Source organism: Bos javanicus, chromosome 23 (genome assembly GCF_032452875.1).
Source record: "Bos javanicus breed banteng chromosome 23, ARS-OSU_banteng_1.0, whole genome shotgun sequence".
Lineage (NCBI taxonomy): Eukaryota > Metazoa > Chordata > Mammalia > Artiodactyla > Bovidae > Bos > Bos javanicus.
Window position 1 is genome coordinate 26886068 of NC_083890.1, and position 15388 is coordinate 26901455.

The window sequence follows — 15388 nt, forward strand, 5'->3', positions numbered from 1 at the left end:
AGGAATAAGAAAATTCCCTCAATAATGATCAGTAATGGCTTCTAAAACAATATAAAATTTTCTAATGTGACAGAGGAAGAATAATAAGGATGACTTTCCAGTTCTGAAGTGCTTTGTAGTTTACTAAGGGCCTACTCAAAGATAATGGAGACAATGTAAAGACAATGAGAAAAGGCAGGCAATATTTGAAAATAAACGTAAAAGAGGGAAAAGACAATCAAATGTAAAAAGATAGAGGTCTTACCAGGTTCCTTCTAGTTCCCAGGAATACTGCTCAGAATCTAGTCTACCCTAGGATCCCTCATCTTTTCCCCCAAGACCTTTTTCTTTCTCAAGTCCCATCCTGCCCAATCACCCCAAACAACCCTCAACACACACACATACACACACACACACACACACACACCACACACACACCACACACACCACACACACACACACACACACATGAGCTCAGGGAGTAGGATATGACAGTAGTTGGGCTGCAATTACAGGAACTGACAGATTCATCAGATACCTACAAACCACAAGTAGAAGAAAGTGGAAGGTTAAGTTTGTACTGCAACTAGAAAGAGCAAAGCTGGTGTCAAAATCTGGAGTGTCAAAACCAATCCCATGTGACAAAAAAATTTTAGTATGGAAATTAAGTAATAGCATCCCAAAGTTTAAGCCAAATAGGAAAAAAATATCAGAAAGCAAGTCGGGTATACTCAGACATTACTTCAACTAGCTGAGCTTCTACCATGTATCAGAATCTAATGAGCCCTGGGGATAAAGTCATGAGTAAGAGAGAGAAAGATGTGGCTGACCTCTGGTACTGTGGAATTTACAGTCCTCCAGGATGTCTTGGAAAAAGGAACTCAAAATGTGGTGACTACAGGTGGTCTCCCACACAATCATACTATGACTGCTGAAATGGATGTTACCTGCCCTAAATGCTTCTTGTTGTGGATGAATACCAGCCATCATTTACTGACTATTCCCCTAAATCAAGGTTGCCTTTCTCAGTACTTTTTATTATCATCAAGACTTACAATCTTGAAAGTTCTCATAATTCTTATAAGGGGAAAAAAATCATAAATCAGTTCACCTCAGAGGATCCCACTGTGGCTAAAGGAAGGGCTCCATTGGTCCAAGTCCCCTAATGGTCACGTGTGCCAGAGAATCTATATAGGTACATCAATTCCCTTTCCCTTCTTTTGCTCCCTCCTTAATTCCCTCTCCCAATGTGTAAACACTTTTAAATATATAGCAATGTTTAAATGAATTATATTGCTAAATTCATTCCTTCCTAAGCTTTCCCCTAGATTACACGTGATTTGGAGAATGCACAAAACACATTGATTTTTTAATTAACAAAAGCAAGTGCTTCAAATGGGACTAGGAAAGAGAAGCATTTGGAAGAAAACTTTTCAAATCAATTAAAACGTCAGGAAGGAAAAAGACTAGTGAAAATAAGAATGGCAAAACTATACAGAAGTGTAGAAGCACAAGTTTAAAAGTTTATGAACATCTAGAAGTGTTCCTTCTATTTACAAGACCCAAAAGGAATGGAAAGGATGACCACTTTTCTGCCGCAGGCAGGAGATACAGACGTGAGGATACAAAGCACAGGGGTGGGTGCTTAAGCCCAGACCCTCAGCTAACAGGCAGGTTTCAGAGCTCCCTGCATCCTCTCTGCAGTTACTCTTTTTAAGCCTATAATGTGAGAACTGAGTTCTCTTGGTTCTACAAACTAATTTCTCCTTTTTTTTTTCCTTCCATTTTTCCACCAGCTGAAACTTCAGGAACAACCTGTAAGTTCCATGCCTGTTCTTATAGTTGCTTTCAGCTTCCTACAGGGTCTGGGTATAGAAATTTATGTTTCCTTATCCCTTGCTCATTCCACTATCTAGCTGCACTAGATTCCACTATTATTCACCCCAAGAATAAATGAATTGAGGGGACTACAATCCCACTTAATAACCTAAAATATATAATGTGATATATACATATGGTTGGATGGCATCACCAACTCGATGGACATGAGTTTGAGTGAACTCCAGGAGTTGGTGATGGACAGGGAGGCCTTGTGTGCTGCAGTTCATGGGGTCACAAAGAGTCAGACACGATTGAGCAACTGAACTGAACATACATTACGGGCTTCTCTGGTGGCTCAGACGGTAAAGAATACACCTGCAATGCAGAAGACCCAGGTTCGATCCCGGGGTAGGGAAGATCCCCTAGAGCAGGGGATCATAACCCACTCCAGTATTCTTACCTGGAGAATTCCATGGACAAAGAAGCCTGGCAGGCTACAGTCCATGGGATCACAAAGAGTCAGACACAACAGCAACTAACACATCAGTTCAGTTCAGCTCAGTCACTCAGTCAATGTCTGACTCCTTGTGACCCCATGAATCACAGCACGCCAGGCTTCCCTGTCCATCACCAACTCCCAGAGTTTACCCAAACTCACATCCATCAAGTCGGTGATGCCATCCGGTCATCTCATTCTCTGTCGTCCCCTTCTCCTCCTGCCCTCAACCCCTCCCAGCATAAGGGTCTTTTCCAATGAGTCAACTCTTTGCATGAGGTGGCCAAAGTATTGGAGTTTCAGCTTCAACATCAGTCCCTGCAATGAACACCCAGGACTGATCTCCTTTAGTATGGACAGGTTGGATCTCCTTGCAGTCCAAGTGACTCTCAAGAGTCTTCTCCAACACCACAGTTCAAAAGCACCAATTCTTCTGCGCTCAGCTTTCTTTATAGTCCAACTCTCACATCCATACGTGACTACCATAGCCTTGACTAAACAGACCTTTGTTGGCAAAGTAATGTCTCTGCTTTTTAATATGCTATCTAGGTTGGTCATAACTTTCCTTCTAAGGGGTAAGCGTCTTTTAATTTCATGCCTGAAATCACCATCTGCAGTGATTTTGGAGCTCAAAAAAATAAAGTCTGACACTGTTTCCCCATCTATTTCCCATGAAGTGATTGGACTGGATGCCATGATCTTCGTTTTCTGAATGTTGAGCTTTAAGCCAACTTTTTCACTCTCCACTTTCACTTTCATCAAGAGGCTTTTTAGTTCCTCTTCACCTTCTGCCATAAGGGTGGTGTCATCTGCATATCTGAGGTTATTGATATTTCTCCTGGCAATCTTGATTCCAGCTTGTTCTTCTTCCAGCCCAGCGCTTCTCATGATGTACTCTGCATAGAAGTTAAATAAGCCAGAGTGACAATATACAGCCTTAACGTACTTCTTTTCCTATTTGAAACCAGTCTGTTGTTCCATGTCCAGTTCTAACTGTTGCTTCCTGACCTGCATACAGGTTTTTCAAGAGGCAGGTCAGGTGGTCTAGTATTCCCATCTCTTTTAGAATTTTCCACAGTTTATTGTGAGCCAAACAGTCAAAGGCTTTGGCATAGTCAAAAAAGCAGAAGTAGATGTTTTTCTGGAACTCTCTTGCTTTTTCCATGATCCAGCAGATGTTGGCAATTTGATCTCTGGTTCCTCTGCCTTTTCTAAAGCCAGTTTGAACATCTGGAAGTTCACAGTTCACATATTGCTGAAGCCTGGCTTGGAGACTTTTGAGCATTACTTTACTAGCATGTGAGATGAGTGCAATTGTGCAGTAGTTTGAGCATTCTTTGGCATTGCCTTTCTTTGGGATTGGAATGAACACTGACCTTTTCCAGTCCTGTGGCCAGTGCTGAGTTTTCCATATTTGCTGGCATACTGAGTGCAGAACTTTCAAAGCATCGTCTTTCACAATTTGAAGTAGCTCAACTGGAATTCCATCGCCTCCACTAGCTTTATTCATAGTGATGCTTTCTAAGACCCACTTGACTTCACATTCCAGGATGTCTGGCTCTAGGTCAGTGATCACACCATCGTAATCATCTAGGTCGTGAATATCTTTTTTGTACAGTTCTTCTGTGTATTCTTGCCACCTCTTCTTAATATCTTCTGCTTCTGTTAGGTCCATACCATTTCTGTCCTTTATCAAGCCCATCATTGCATGAAATGTTCCCTGGTTTCTCTAATTTTCTTGAAGAGATCTCTAGTCTTTCCCATTCTGTTGTTTTCCTCTATTTCTTTGCATTGATCGCTGAGGAAGGCTTTCTTATCTCTCCTTGCTATTCTTTGGAACTCTGCATTCAAATGGGAATATCTTTCCTTTTCTCCTTTGCTTTTTGCTTCTTTTCACAGCTATTTGTAAGGCCTCCTCAAACAGCCATTTTGCTTTTTTGCATTTCTAACACATACCCACATACATACACACATACATTATATACAAATATATACATACATAAGGTGTATATATATATATATTATATTATATTTTAAAATAGAGGAAACTATCTGAAGTTTACTGTGACTTGTCAGCAAGGGAGGCAGTATATTTATGAGTGAAGGAGACCTTGAGGAGGCTGCAGAAAAAGGGAGAAAAATAGTAAAGGCAATACAGTTTAAATTACCAACCCCACTGTAACATTTTAAGCAGTTGACCAGCCACTGCAAAAAGGGAAGAGATAAGTCATCTCCCTTTCCCACAGTCTCCCAGACTAAGCAGAAGGCAGAATCCTACAATTCAACCTACAAGATATGATGGCAATTGTATTCCCCACCACAGAGTGCTACAACCACCTACAAGGATTTGATTCTATCTCCACAGATATTTTTGATAGTCTCTCTCAGAATAGTAAGAGGAAAACTAGTTCTTATTTTATCAGCCTTTCCACACTGATTTCTCTCTTTGCTTTTTGGCTTCGAGATCATCCTGTAAGTTTGAATATCTCACTTTCCAAAGGAACTCAGTTGTCTCTAGCAGTATCTAACAGATCTACCTGAACCAAAATTTATCCATCCTTATTGGGATTGCAATAACTTAAAGCTCCCACTTCCTTGATCTTTTATTTTTCCATTATTCAGAATTCCACTAAGTTATTAATAAATTTCCAGAATGTTCACTGAGTCATATAAAAATAAAGAGCAGGAAAAAAAATTTTCTCCATGGTTCTAAAGATTGTTAGTTAGGCACTTTCCATGCAGAAGAGAAAAATGAGTGAGAGAAAAAGATACAGATAATATTTCTATTTTCCAGGAAATAAAATATTTCTTATTTTATAGGTCATTTATATCAGCAATTAGTAAGTTGTTTATTTCTCTGCTGTGCACTTATCAAGGTCCAGTAATGTCTATTGGAACTTGAGTTCTGGTATAGGAATTTGAAACTCCTATTTTATTTTCCCTTTTGCTTCTCCATTAACCAGTATTCCATCAGCTGATTATAATTTTTCTGGAAAGTTCAAATGTCTGATCAGAAAAACTTATTCTGTCTCTGACAGAAAAATTGAACAGAAGAGTAGACAAGAAAGGAGTAATAAAAAAAATCTCTCTGCTTGTTTTCAGCGGAAGCAACTCCTCATGCAGTCAGTAAGTCTGTTTGATTGTTTGCCCCAGTGTTTAACTGATTTCTAATGGGGTCCAAAATTCTTTACCTGGCCATACTGGAATACAAAGGGCTTGAGGTACATCTTGTTCTCTTGCAACCTGGCTATCAAAATGCCCCTGGGTTATTTTGACCAGGAAAGGTCTGACACTACTAATTTACGTAAAAATGAAGAGGGGAGAAAAAAGTTTTGCTTAGTTATAAAGACCAAGAAGAGACTACCTACAGACAATGAAAAAATGATGGGAGAGAAAGGAGGGGATAAGAAGCTTCTAAGACAGTTTTCATTTGGACTTCCTGCCCTACTTAGTCTGTTTTTCCATATTTGAATTCCAAGATACTTGAGGAAATTTCCCTGACCATATAGGTATTTCAAAGATTAGAAGTAACTGTTTCCTTCATGTCTCACATTCATATTTTCAATAAGTCTCTCAGCTTTTTAATAACTTTGTGGGGGGAAAAAAAAAATCTCCACTGATTCACGTAAAAAATAAAGAGCAGAGAGAAAAGTTTCCAAGCAGTTAAAAATGATATGTTACAAGGGACTTCACAAAATGAAAATATATTGAATGGGGAAAAAGTGGGGGAAAGATAAAAATTTTCTCGGTTGTGTTTTCTAGATGGACCAGCTCCACAAGCCCTCAGTAAGTCACTCCATGTTTCTTCCACTGCAGGGTCCTATTTCTCCTTTCCCCAGTTGTGCTGGAATTGCTGGGCATAGGGTACATGCTGCTTTAACTAACCACTTACCCTCTCATGGTCAAAATTCCACTGTTATAAATGACTTTTTGAAAAGTCCAAATCCTGCTGACTTATGTTAAAAGCAAATAAAGACCAAAGGTAACATTTTTTCCTATTGTTATAATGACCTATCAAGAAGGAACTCTCTTTAAAAACGCAGACAGAAATACAGTGGGAGAGAAAAAGAGTTGTGATGATATTTTTCTGTCTTTCAGCTTGTCCACCTTCAATGCTCAGGGGTAAGTTTCATCCATTTTTTCACTATTTCCTATTATTGTTCTCTACAAGGCCTAGGGACCAGACCCTGTCCTCCTCATTTCTAACTCTGTGTAGCAACCTAAGACTCATAGCTCTAATTCCCTCTGCCTTCTGCTCATCCAACTTCTTTCTCTGGGAAGTCAACTTATATTTCCTTAGTTGCAAACATGTATTTACTTTGCATCTCCTATGTGATCAGAACTATATAAGTGCTTTAATTATTAATACTTTACACTATTTAATTCTTAGAGTAACTTCACTGACCTCTCCGTAAAGCCTAAGAAACTGAGGCCACATCCTGGCCCAAGAATACATAGTCATAGACCCATAATTTACACAAAGAGCTATGGGACAAATAAGCTTCTCCCCTACACAAATATAATTCCTTAAAAAGAAAGTTGGTTTTTTCAAACAAATATCCACTGATATCTAACTTGTTTTTTAGGTCTGCCCCTGGCACCCATAAGTAAGTATAACATCTTTTTCTCTACTTTGGTTCTGTTTGGTCTTCAAAGTCTCAGGGACTTTTTTCTGTTATAGTGATTTGATTTTTTCATTGCTCACTTATTTTATTACTCAGCTTCCCCTACATTATTTTATGGGCATTATTATTAAAGGCTTCCCTGCTGGCTCAGTCAGTAAAGAGTCCGCCTGCAATGTAAGAGAACCATGTTTGAGGCAACCCACTCCAGTATTCTAGCCTGGAGAATCCCATGGACAGAGGAGCCTCGAGGGCTACAGTCCATGGGGTCACAAAGAGTCGAACATGACTGACTGAGTGACTAACACTTTCCCCTACATTATACATAATTTAAGAAAATACTGATTAGGGACGTCCCTGGTAATCTAGGGGTTAAGACTCTGTGCTCCCAGTGCAGGAAGCAGGGGTTCAAATCCCTGGTCGGGGAACTATCCTGCATGCCATGTGGTACAGCCAGAACAAAAAGAAAGAGTAAGGTAGCATTTGTCAACAACAACAATAAAAAACTGAATATTATGAAATAACAGAGGTAGGCAGATTTTTTTGAGAGAGAGAAGGAAGTTCAAAATGATGTTTAAATGGAGACAGACTTTTGAGTGTTCCCTCAAAGAATACATTGCTATCCAAAGGAAACAGAAATATCCAGTTATCTTTACCTGGTACTATACCCAAAGTTGTTCAGATACAGTATATGAAGAAGACTTTTGATAAAACCCTGCTTTGACTTCATTAAATCATCACTGCTTAATCTTATATCTAAGTTTGCATTGCAACTGCTTTCTACGGCTATTTGCGATGCTTTCTTCTTATTCCCACCCAAGTCCTCCCCTCACAGACACAGATAGAATATATTAAATAATATTATGTTTTTTGTATTTAAGAAAAATTTCATGGATTTATTTTTATTTTTTAGTGATTTCACAGAGAATCTCAAGTAAGTTTTTTACTTATCAATCTGTCTTATGTGAGACTTTTTCTCAGCATAGATGTTTCTATTTTAATTAGCCAAAAGGTTGAGACTCATGTTTCTCATGTTCATTTGCTTCCATATTACCCAAAGGCCTCAAGATTAGGAATGCAAAATGACCTTTTTGATACATAACTATAGAAGTTCCTATTATTTCAGCTCTTAACTTCTCAGATTACATCCTGGAAAATCCCATGGATGGAGGAGCCTGGTAGGCTACAGTCCATGAGGTCGCTAAGAGTCGGACACGACTGAACGACTTCACTTTCACTCTTCACTTTCATGCATTGGAGAAGGAAATGGCAACCCACTCCAGTGTTCTTGCCTTGAGAATCCCAGGGACGGGGAAGCCTGGTTGGGCTGCTGTCTATGGGGTCGCACAGAGTTGGACACGACTGAAGCGACTTAGCAGAAGCAGCAGAAACTTCTCAGATTACAAATACCAACAGTGACTTAATATTTAAACCAGATAAACCACTGACCATGGTGATATTTTGGAGAAGGCAGTGGCAATCCACTCCAGTGTTCTTGCCTGGAAAATCTCTTGGACAAAGGAGCCTGGCAGGCTACAGTTCATGGGGTTTCAAGAGTCAGACACAACTTAGCAACTAAACCAAATCATGGTGATATTTAATATAGAATTCATGAAGCCATATTTTTCACTGTTCTAGTGTTCCATAATTTGAATTTGGTTCTCATATCTATAAGTGACTTTTACGCAAGCCCAATATCCCCTAGGGTTTCTCAGATTGAAATAAAATCACATTAATATTCAAACCCAAAGTGCCTGTCAAGGTTAAAATTTTAGATATCAGCAGAGCCCAAAAAAGTAATATAACTGAATGAGGTAAAGTACATCCCCTAGGAATTATGGAGAATTAGAATGCCATATACAGTCTAAAGAACACAGCTGCTACATAACTCTACCCAATTTTCCCACAAATGGTAAAATTGTGATCATCTGATGCAAAGAATTGCCATGCTGCAGTCCATGGTGTCGCAAAGAGTTGGACATGACTTAGTGACTGAACAAAAACATCAACTTGTAGAATATATGTTTTAGTTCTTGGAAGGAATCTACAAGAGCTTGCCCATTTCTAAGGGCTCCACTGCACTATGCTTGATGGGGAAGTACTGACTCCAGTCTGGAATATTTCAAAACCCCTTAGTTTTGTCCCCCTGATAGTATATCTCATAGCCTGTCATTGATGAGATACCCTCATCAAGTAGGCAACCAACTTGAGTGAAGTACCAGTACCAAAGCTCAAGCCTGGATATCTTCCACAATGCCCACCTGACCTTCAAGAAGCTCACATCCTTGTCGCTAGAAAAAGGAAGAAGATGCCTGCTGCTCCAAGGCATCCTCCTCACTGTACACTGCTCCCTCTCTTCAATTTTCTTTTCCTTATGCTCAAAATGCACAAAACAAATCAGCAAATCCACCAAGCAGACATTCAATTAGGAAATGGTTTGCCACAAACGTTTTCTCACAGACAATCCCCGCCCCAGTCTTTATAAGCAAATCTCTTGAAGTCCTTCTCATTTGCTTTCAGGAAGGAAATCACTATACCTTCCTATCCCACATCGTTTCTTAGTCAACTACCCACAACACTGAAGATTACTTTAAATCTCCTTCCTCTTAAACTTGTGTGCTTATGGAGGCTTGGAAGAAGGATGATATGTGGGACAGAAGAACTAATTTGGTCATCATTTGTTAAAGCCTTAGAGCAGCATCTCTGCATCGCACAGCTCTAGGGGTCCCTTCCCACTATCCTGAGTCGTGCAATCCTTCCTATGGGTTTGTCTCACCTAAGTTGTATGAGGAGGGAAATATGAGAGGTTACAGCCTCTTTTTCCTTAGATTTTTATCTCAGTAGTCAATGTGGGGGTAATCGAGACAGTCCCATTTCACATCCTCTTCCCTTTGCTTTAGGGAGAGAGCAGGTGGAGAATGAACTTGATAAATTTAGTGTAGAGATAGCATTTTAAAACCACTGAACTAAATTTGATCACCAGTGGTGCCTGTAAAGATAAGAACACTAAGAATTGTGCTCAGGAATGTCAGTTTTAGAGATTAGGAAGAAGAAAAAAATCCAGCAAAATATAGAAAGAAGGAGTGTTCAGGGAAGAAGAAGAAAAACCAGGAGAGTGGGTTATAGAACTCAAGAGAGTATTTCCAGATGAAAAGGGTATATAAACAACTGCACCTAAAACTTTTAAGAAATAAAAAATTGGTCATTGAATTTTGTAAAATGAGGGTTATTAGTAATCTTAATAGGGTAAAGGGGAAACAAAAGTCCAATTGAAGAGGTTAAGGAGAGAGAGAAAAGTTAGAATGGTAAAGTAGTTGATATGGCGTATAGCATGGCACCCCACTCCAGTACTCTTGCCTGGAAAATCCCATGGGCAGAGGAGCCTGATGGGCTGCAGTCCATGGGGTCGCTAAGAGTCGGACACGATTGAACGACTTCACTTTCACTTTTCACTTTCATGCTTTGGAGAAGGAAATGGCAACCCACTCCAGTGTTCTTGCCTGGAGAATCCCAGGGAGGGGGGAGCCTGGTGGGCTGCCGTCTATGGGGTCGCACAGAGTTGGACACTACTGAAGCGACTTAGCAGCAGCAGCAGCAGAGCTAAGATACAGAGAAGGCGATCGCACCCCACTCCAGTACTCTTACCTGGAAAATCCCATGGACGGAGGAGCCTGGTGGGCTGCAGTCCGTGGGGTCGCGAAAAGTCGGACACGACTGAGCGACTTCACTTTCCACTTTCATGCATTGGAGAAGGAAATGGCAACCCACTCCAGTGTTCTCGCCTGGAGAATCCCAGGGACGGCGGAGCCTGGTGGGCTGCCGTCTATGGGGTCGCACAGAGTCGGACACGACTGAAGCGACTTAGCAGCAGCAGCAACAGCAGCCGAGCTAAGAAAACATCATAAGAGCAGCAAAGACGGGAGCTCTGATAGGTTGTGACTTCCCTCGTGAGGAATAAAAGATAGACTGCTATCCATGTTTAAAAAAAGGTAAAAGAAGTTACATATATTTTTTAATGCAGTTTGGAAAAAGAATAAGCAGATATAAAAAAGAACAAAGTTGAAATCTTTGAAATGAAAAAAGTTACTGAAATTGAAACAACAGATAATTAAATAAAATCAGAGACCTAGATGGGAAAAGAAAGAGTGAGCTCCATCACTAGCTATGGACCATTTCTTCCATAACATTTCCAAGGGAAATGGTCCTTGTAGAATCTCTTTTTTTCTTTCCACTACTGTTCAGTCTATGATGCTCATCATAACATCAGTGAAAATGTGTTTCTGTTTCATTAGACAATCACGCTAATTCGTTCCTTTGTTTTTTTTATTAAAGCAAGACCTGAAAAACCTAAAGGTAGGTCCCATGTTTCTCTCAATTCTGTTGTTATCACTGGTGTTTCATGGTACCTAGAGGCCCTTTTGTGCCTTGTTTTTAGTGTGAATGTTCACCAAGGCTTAAGATTTATATTTCTGACTCTATGGTTTATTTTTTTCTAGCATTTCTCTCCTTCTAGCTTCTTGTTTCCCTATTCATATTTTCAGTAGCTTGCTTCATTCTGAACTATCAACATTCATTTGGAGGCTATAATTGAAACTAATTGGTACACTGTGGGGTACTATAATAACAAATACTAGTTGTTACATTACTTACAAGGTACCAGGCACTGTACTTAGCTTTATATATGCATATACATTATATAAGATAAATAATGTTATTCCTATAAGAAGAAGGAAGTAGTAAGACTAGGTAACTTGCTATGACCCCACAATTATGAGCAGAAGAGGTTGGGATTCAAATTCAGGTTTATTTACCTGAATCTAAAAGCAAGTACTGCTTTCATCCCATTCAAATGGGGAGTCACCAGCCCTAAGAAATCCATGTGACTGGGAAAAAGAGAACTTTTCTAAAATTAATCTAAAAAACAGTAATTAGCAAATAAGAATCACAGTAATGATCATGATAAATCAATACGATCATTCCAAAGAAGGGATGAGAAAAAAAGGAATAATAATAAGGAGGCAATAAAGTGTGACATAAAAATCTTACCAGAAACTTTGAATTGGCAGAGAAAAATCAAAAGGAAGAAATAGCATCTTCCAATGATTCCTCTCTGATCCTTTCTTTCCAAAAAATCACTCAAATTAAAAAGTACTTAAGCAGAATAATCGGAAGACATTTATTCTCCCACTAATTTAACTGATTCTAAATAGAGAGTTTGGTGGTCTCTCAAAGTCCTATGTTTTAAAACTTCCTACATAAAGAGTTTGAGAAGTAACTCATTCTTCACGTCTCATTCATTTAATTATTTTATTTCTCTTTCACAGTAAGGCAAGAACCACCAAGTAAGTTTCATTTCTATCCATCAATTCTGGGGTTGGTTCCTGTGTTGATTATATCCTTTTCTGAACAAGTAAGACTTTGACATTCAAGTTTTTCAATTTCTTTATTAATATTGATTAACTTCCTCTAGTCACTGATGAATATTTTGAAAGTAAAAAACTCAAAAATGGCAAATAACAAACAGGTTAAAGGTGACCTGGAGTTGGAAATAATGTTTTTGAACATTTTTTGTGTATGTAAATTGTTACCTGTGGAAAAAAGTATTAATTGTTAGTATTTTTATTAGAATTTATAAGTTCTCTTTGGTAGGAAATTTAAAAATCATAAGACAGAAATAAACCTGAACTGGCAAAGTTAAATTCATTGAGATCTTACTCATTCAAAAAAAATATAATTATTGAGGTCTTATCATGTGCCAGGCACTGGGAATATAGCAGGGACCAAAAATAGAAAAAGTCACTCCTGTCCTAGAGTTCATATGTAAATTTGAACATTCTAGACATGTTTCTCATCCAGAGAAGTTGGGGAAAACAGGAATAAAATGTAGCTTATTTCTCTCACTTCTAGAAATGGAACTATTGTATCTGACATATATGTTTCAGTAGTATTATAGAGTATATTTCCATCTTTATTTACTGAACAATATCAATTAGATCAATGAGACCCATATTCTCTGTATCTACATTAATGACAACTGCAATTCTAAGAAATTCCCTTTCTGTTTGATATTTGTTATTTATTCACTGTGGGCTTTTTCCTAAAAATGATTGTTTCCATTTCAAGGAAAAAATTGACATTTCTGTTTTTCACACCCTCTCCTCAGAATCCTACTAGAATACTTTTCATTCTACACAAAGCACAGATTACAATGATAAGTGGGGAAAATTAATATGATCTATTTTTTTCAAGTTAAAATGTCCTACTAAAAACAAACTAGACTTCATATATTTTAAGAGACTTATGATAAGGACACGATAGAGATTATATATTATTGCCCAAGGAGAAACACAGGGAAAGTGAAGTCAATCTTCATTTCTGACAGCTGGAATTGCTCATGTTCATTAATTTTTGCAAACACACAAACCAACTTCTTCCCACTTGTATTATTAAATAATATCTAGAAGATGAAGCTGATAAGCAGAAATAATTAAGAATGCCAAGAAAATCTTCGGATTCACTCTACTGACTTTTCAAGAAAATAATATGTTTTCAACTAAATGTAAAACAAGAATGACAGAGAAAAGTGGGAAAACTCACAGGAAAGAGTAAATAAAGGATATGAGGCTTTTCCAGCTCTGTGGTATTTTAATTTCCATGAGAAATTAGATAAAAGGAAAATAACTTCCCCCTTTCTTATCCTTTTAAAATGATTGTGTTACTGTACAAGAAAGATTAAAGTAACTCATGTAAAAGATTTGGAACTTACTCTTCCTTTTTCATCCCAGAAATTCTTGTCTGGAAACAGTATTAGTAAGAATTCTATTATCAGTGTCAATTCTGTTATCAATGTCAACCCGTACTAATCATTTGTGTTTGGATTTTAGCACATGTAGCAGTACCTATCAGTAAGTCCTTTTTAATTTCATAAATTTGGTACAAATTGGGATCGTAAACTGAGATATTTTTCCCAAATATTACCAATTGCATTTTTTCTATTTATAAATAGTCTCTCTCTCTTTTACTTGGCAACCTGCTGTTATTAATTTTTCAATAAAAAGAATAAATATTTGATTGAGACTAAGTATTAAAAATATTTTGTTTTCTAAAACTATTCAAAGAGCTTTTAATAACAAAAACCTTCCATATTACAAAAAGGAAAGATATATAGGGGGGATATAACAAATATGGAGATATCAAAAAATAGAGGGAAACTCAGTATGATATGTTAGGTGTGGGAAGAAGAAAGAGAATAATTGCAATTAGCATTCAAATTTTTTGAAAGCTCTCCACATGATTTAAATCCTGTATACTAGAGCAGAAAGAAAAAGAATGACATAAGCATTTATGTTATTAGCCCAGTCTGCCTTTCTACTACATTGAAATACACTGAAGACAGTCACATCAGACTAGGACTACTATTTCACCACAAAGAAATGCTAAGTCCTCTTATTCCATTTTGGATTTCTTTCTGGGGGAGGTTTAGTGTCTTCCAAACATCTCTCTGTTGCCTTGGAAAAACAAGGAAGGTAACTATATTCTTGATCCTAAAATTCTGCTATTATATATTTGTTTCATGTTGTTCTACCAGTTACTCCAGTACCTATTGGTAAGTTATTATTCATCTATTTCTTAATTCCAATGTCTTTTTGAAAATTAGCCCTCAAGTAAAGGACTTCATATTTACATTTTCCAACCCACTTTGCCTCCCCATTATCCAGTACCCTTAAGTTACTGATAAATTTCAAAACCATAGTATGCCCAATGACTGGTAAAAATAAATATATAAATAAAAGATAGAAAATTAAGACCTTGAGGTAGTATTTTTCACCCAAAGAAGAAACAAATTTAAATATAATAAACAATGTCAGCATTGCTTTGGTAAGTATTATACACTGATACATCACTGATCCCATTTAAATTAATATAACCCTTTTAGAAAGCAAACGTGCAGAGGCAGTATATTGCAAGATATAAAGAATATAAAAGCCATATGATTATCTCAATAGATGCAGAGAAAGCCTTTGACAAAATTCAACATCCATTTATGATAAAAACTCTCCAGAAAGCAGGAATAAAAGGAACATACCTCAACATAATAAAAGCTATATATGACAAACCCACAGCAAACATTATCCTCAATGGTGAAAAATTGAAAGCATTTCCCCTAAAGTCAGGAATAAGACAAGGGTGCCCAAATTCACCATTACTATTCAACACAGTTTTGGAAGTTTTGGCCACAGCAATCAGAGAAGAAAAAGAAATTAAAGGAATCCAAATTGGAAAAGAGAAGTAAAACTCTCACTGTTTGCAGATGACATGATCTTCTACATAGAAAACCCTAAAGACTCCACCAGAAAATTACTATAGCTAATCAATGAATATAGTAAAGTTGCAGGATATAAAATCAACACACAGAAATCCCTTGCATTCCCATACACTAATAATGAGAAAATAGAGAAATTAAGAGAGA

At 37.7% G+C, this 15388-nt stretch overlaps 1 protein-coding gene across 1 annotated transcript in view; it reads left to right on the plus strand.

Moving 5' to 3' along the window:
- The window catches only part of TSBP1 (testis expressed basic protein 1), a 67209-nt gene that overhangs the window by 25385 nt on the left and 26436 nt on the right, over nt 1-15388 (plus strand). Inside the window, exons 19-28 of the mRNA XM_061398485.1 lie at nt 1776-1796; nt 5399-5422; nt 6059-6082; nt 6395-6418; nt 6883-6903; nt 7832-7852; nt 11251-11271; nt 12243-12260; nt 13803-13823; nt 14507-14524. Coding sequence (XP_061254469.1) covers nt 1776-1796; nt 5399-5422; nt 6059-6082; nt 6395-6418; nt 6883-6903; nt 7832-7852; nt 11251-11271; nt 12243-12260; nt 13803-13823; nt 14507-14524 — 213 coding nt within the window. The remainder of the gene's footprint in view (nt 1-1775; nt 1797-5398; nt 5423-6058; nt 6083-6394; nt 6419-6882; nt 6904-7831; nt 7853-11250; nt 11272-12242; nt 12261-13802; nt 13824-14506; nt 14525-15388) is intronic.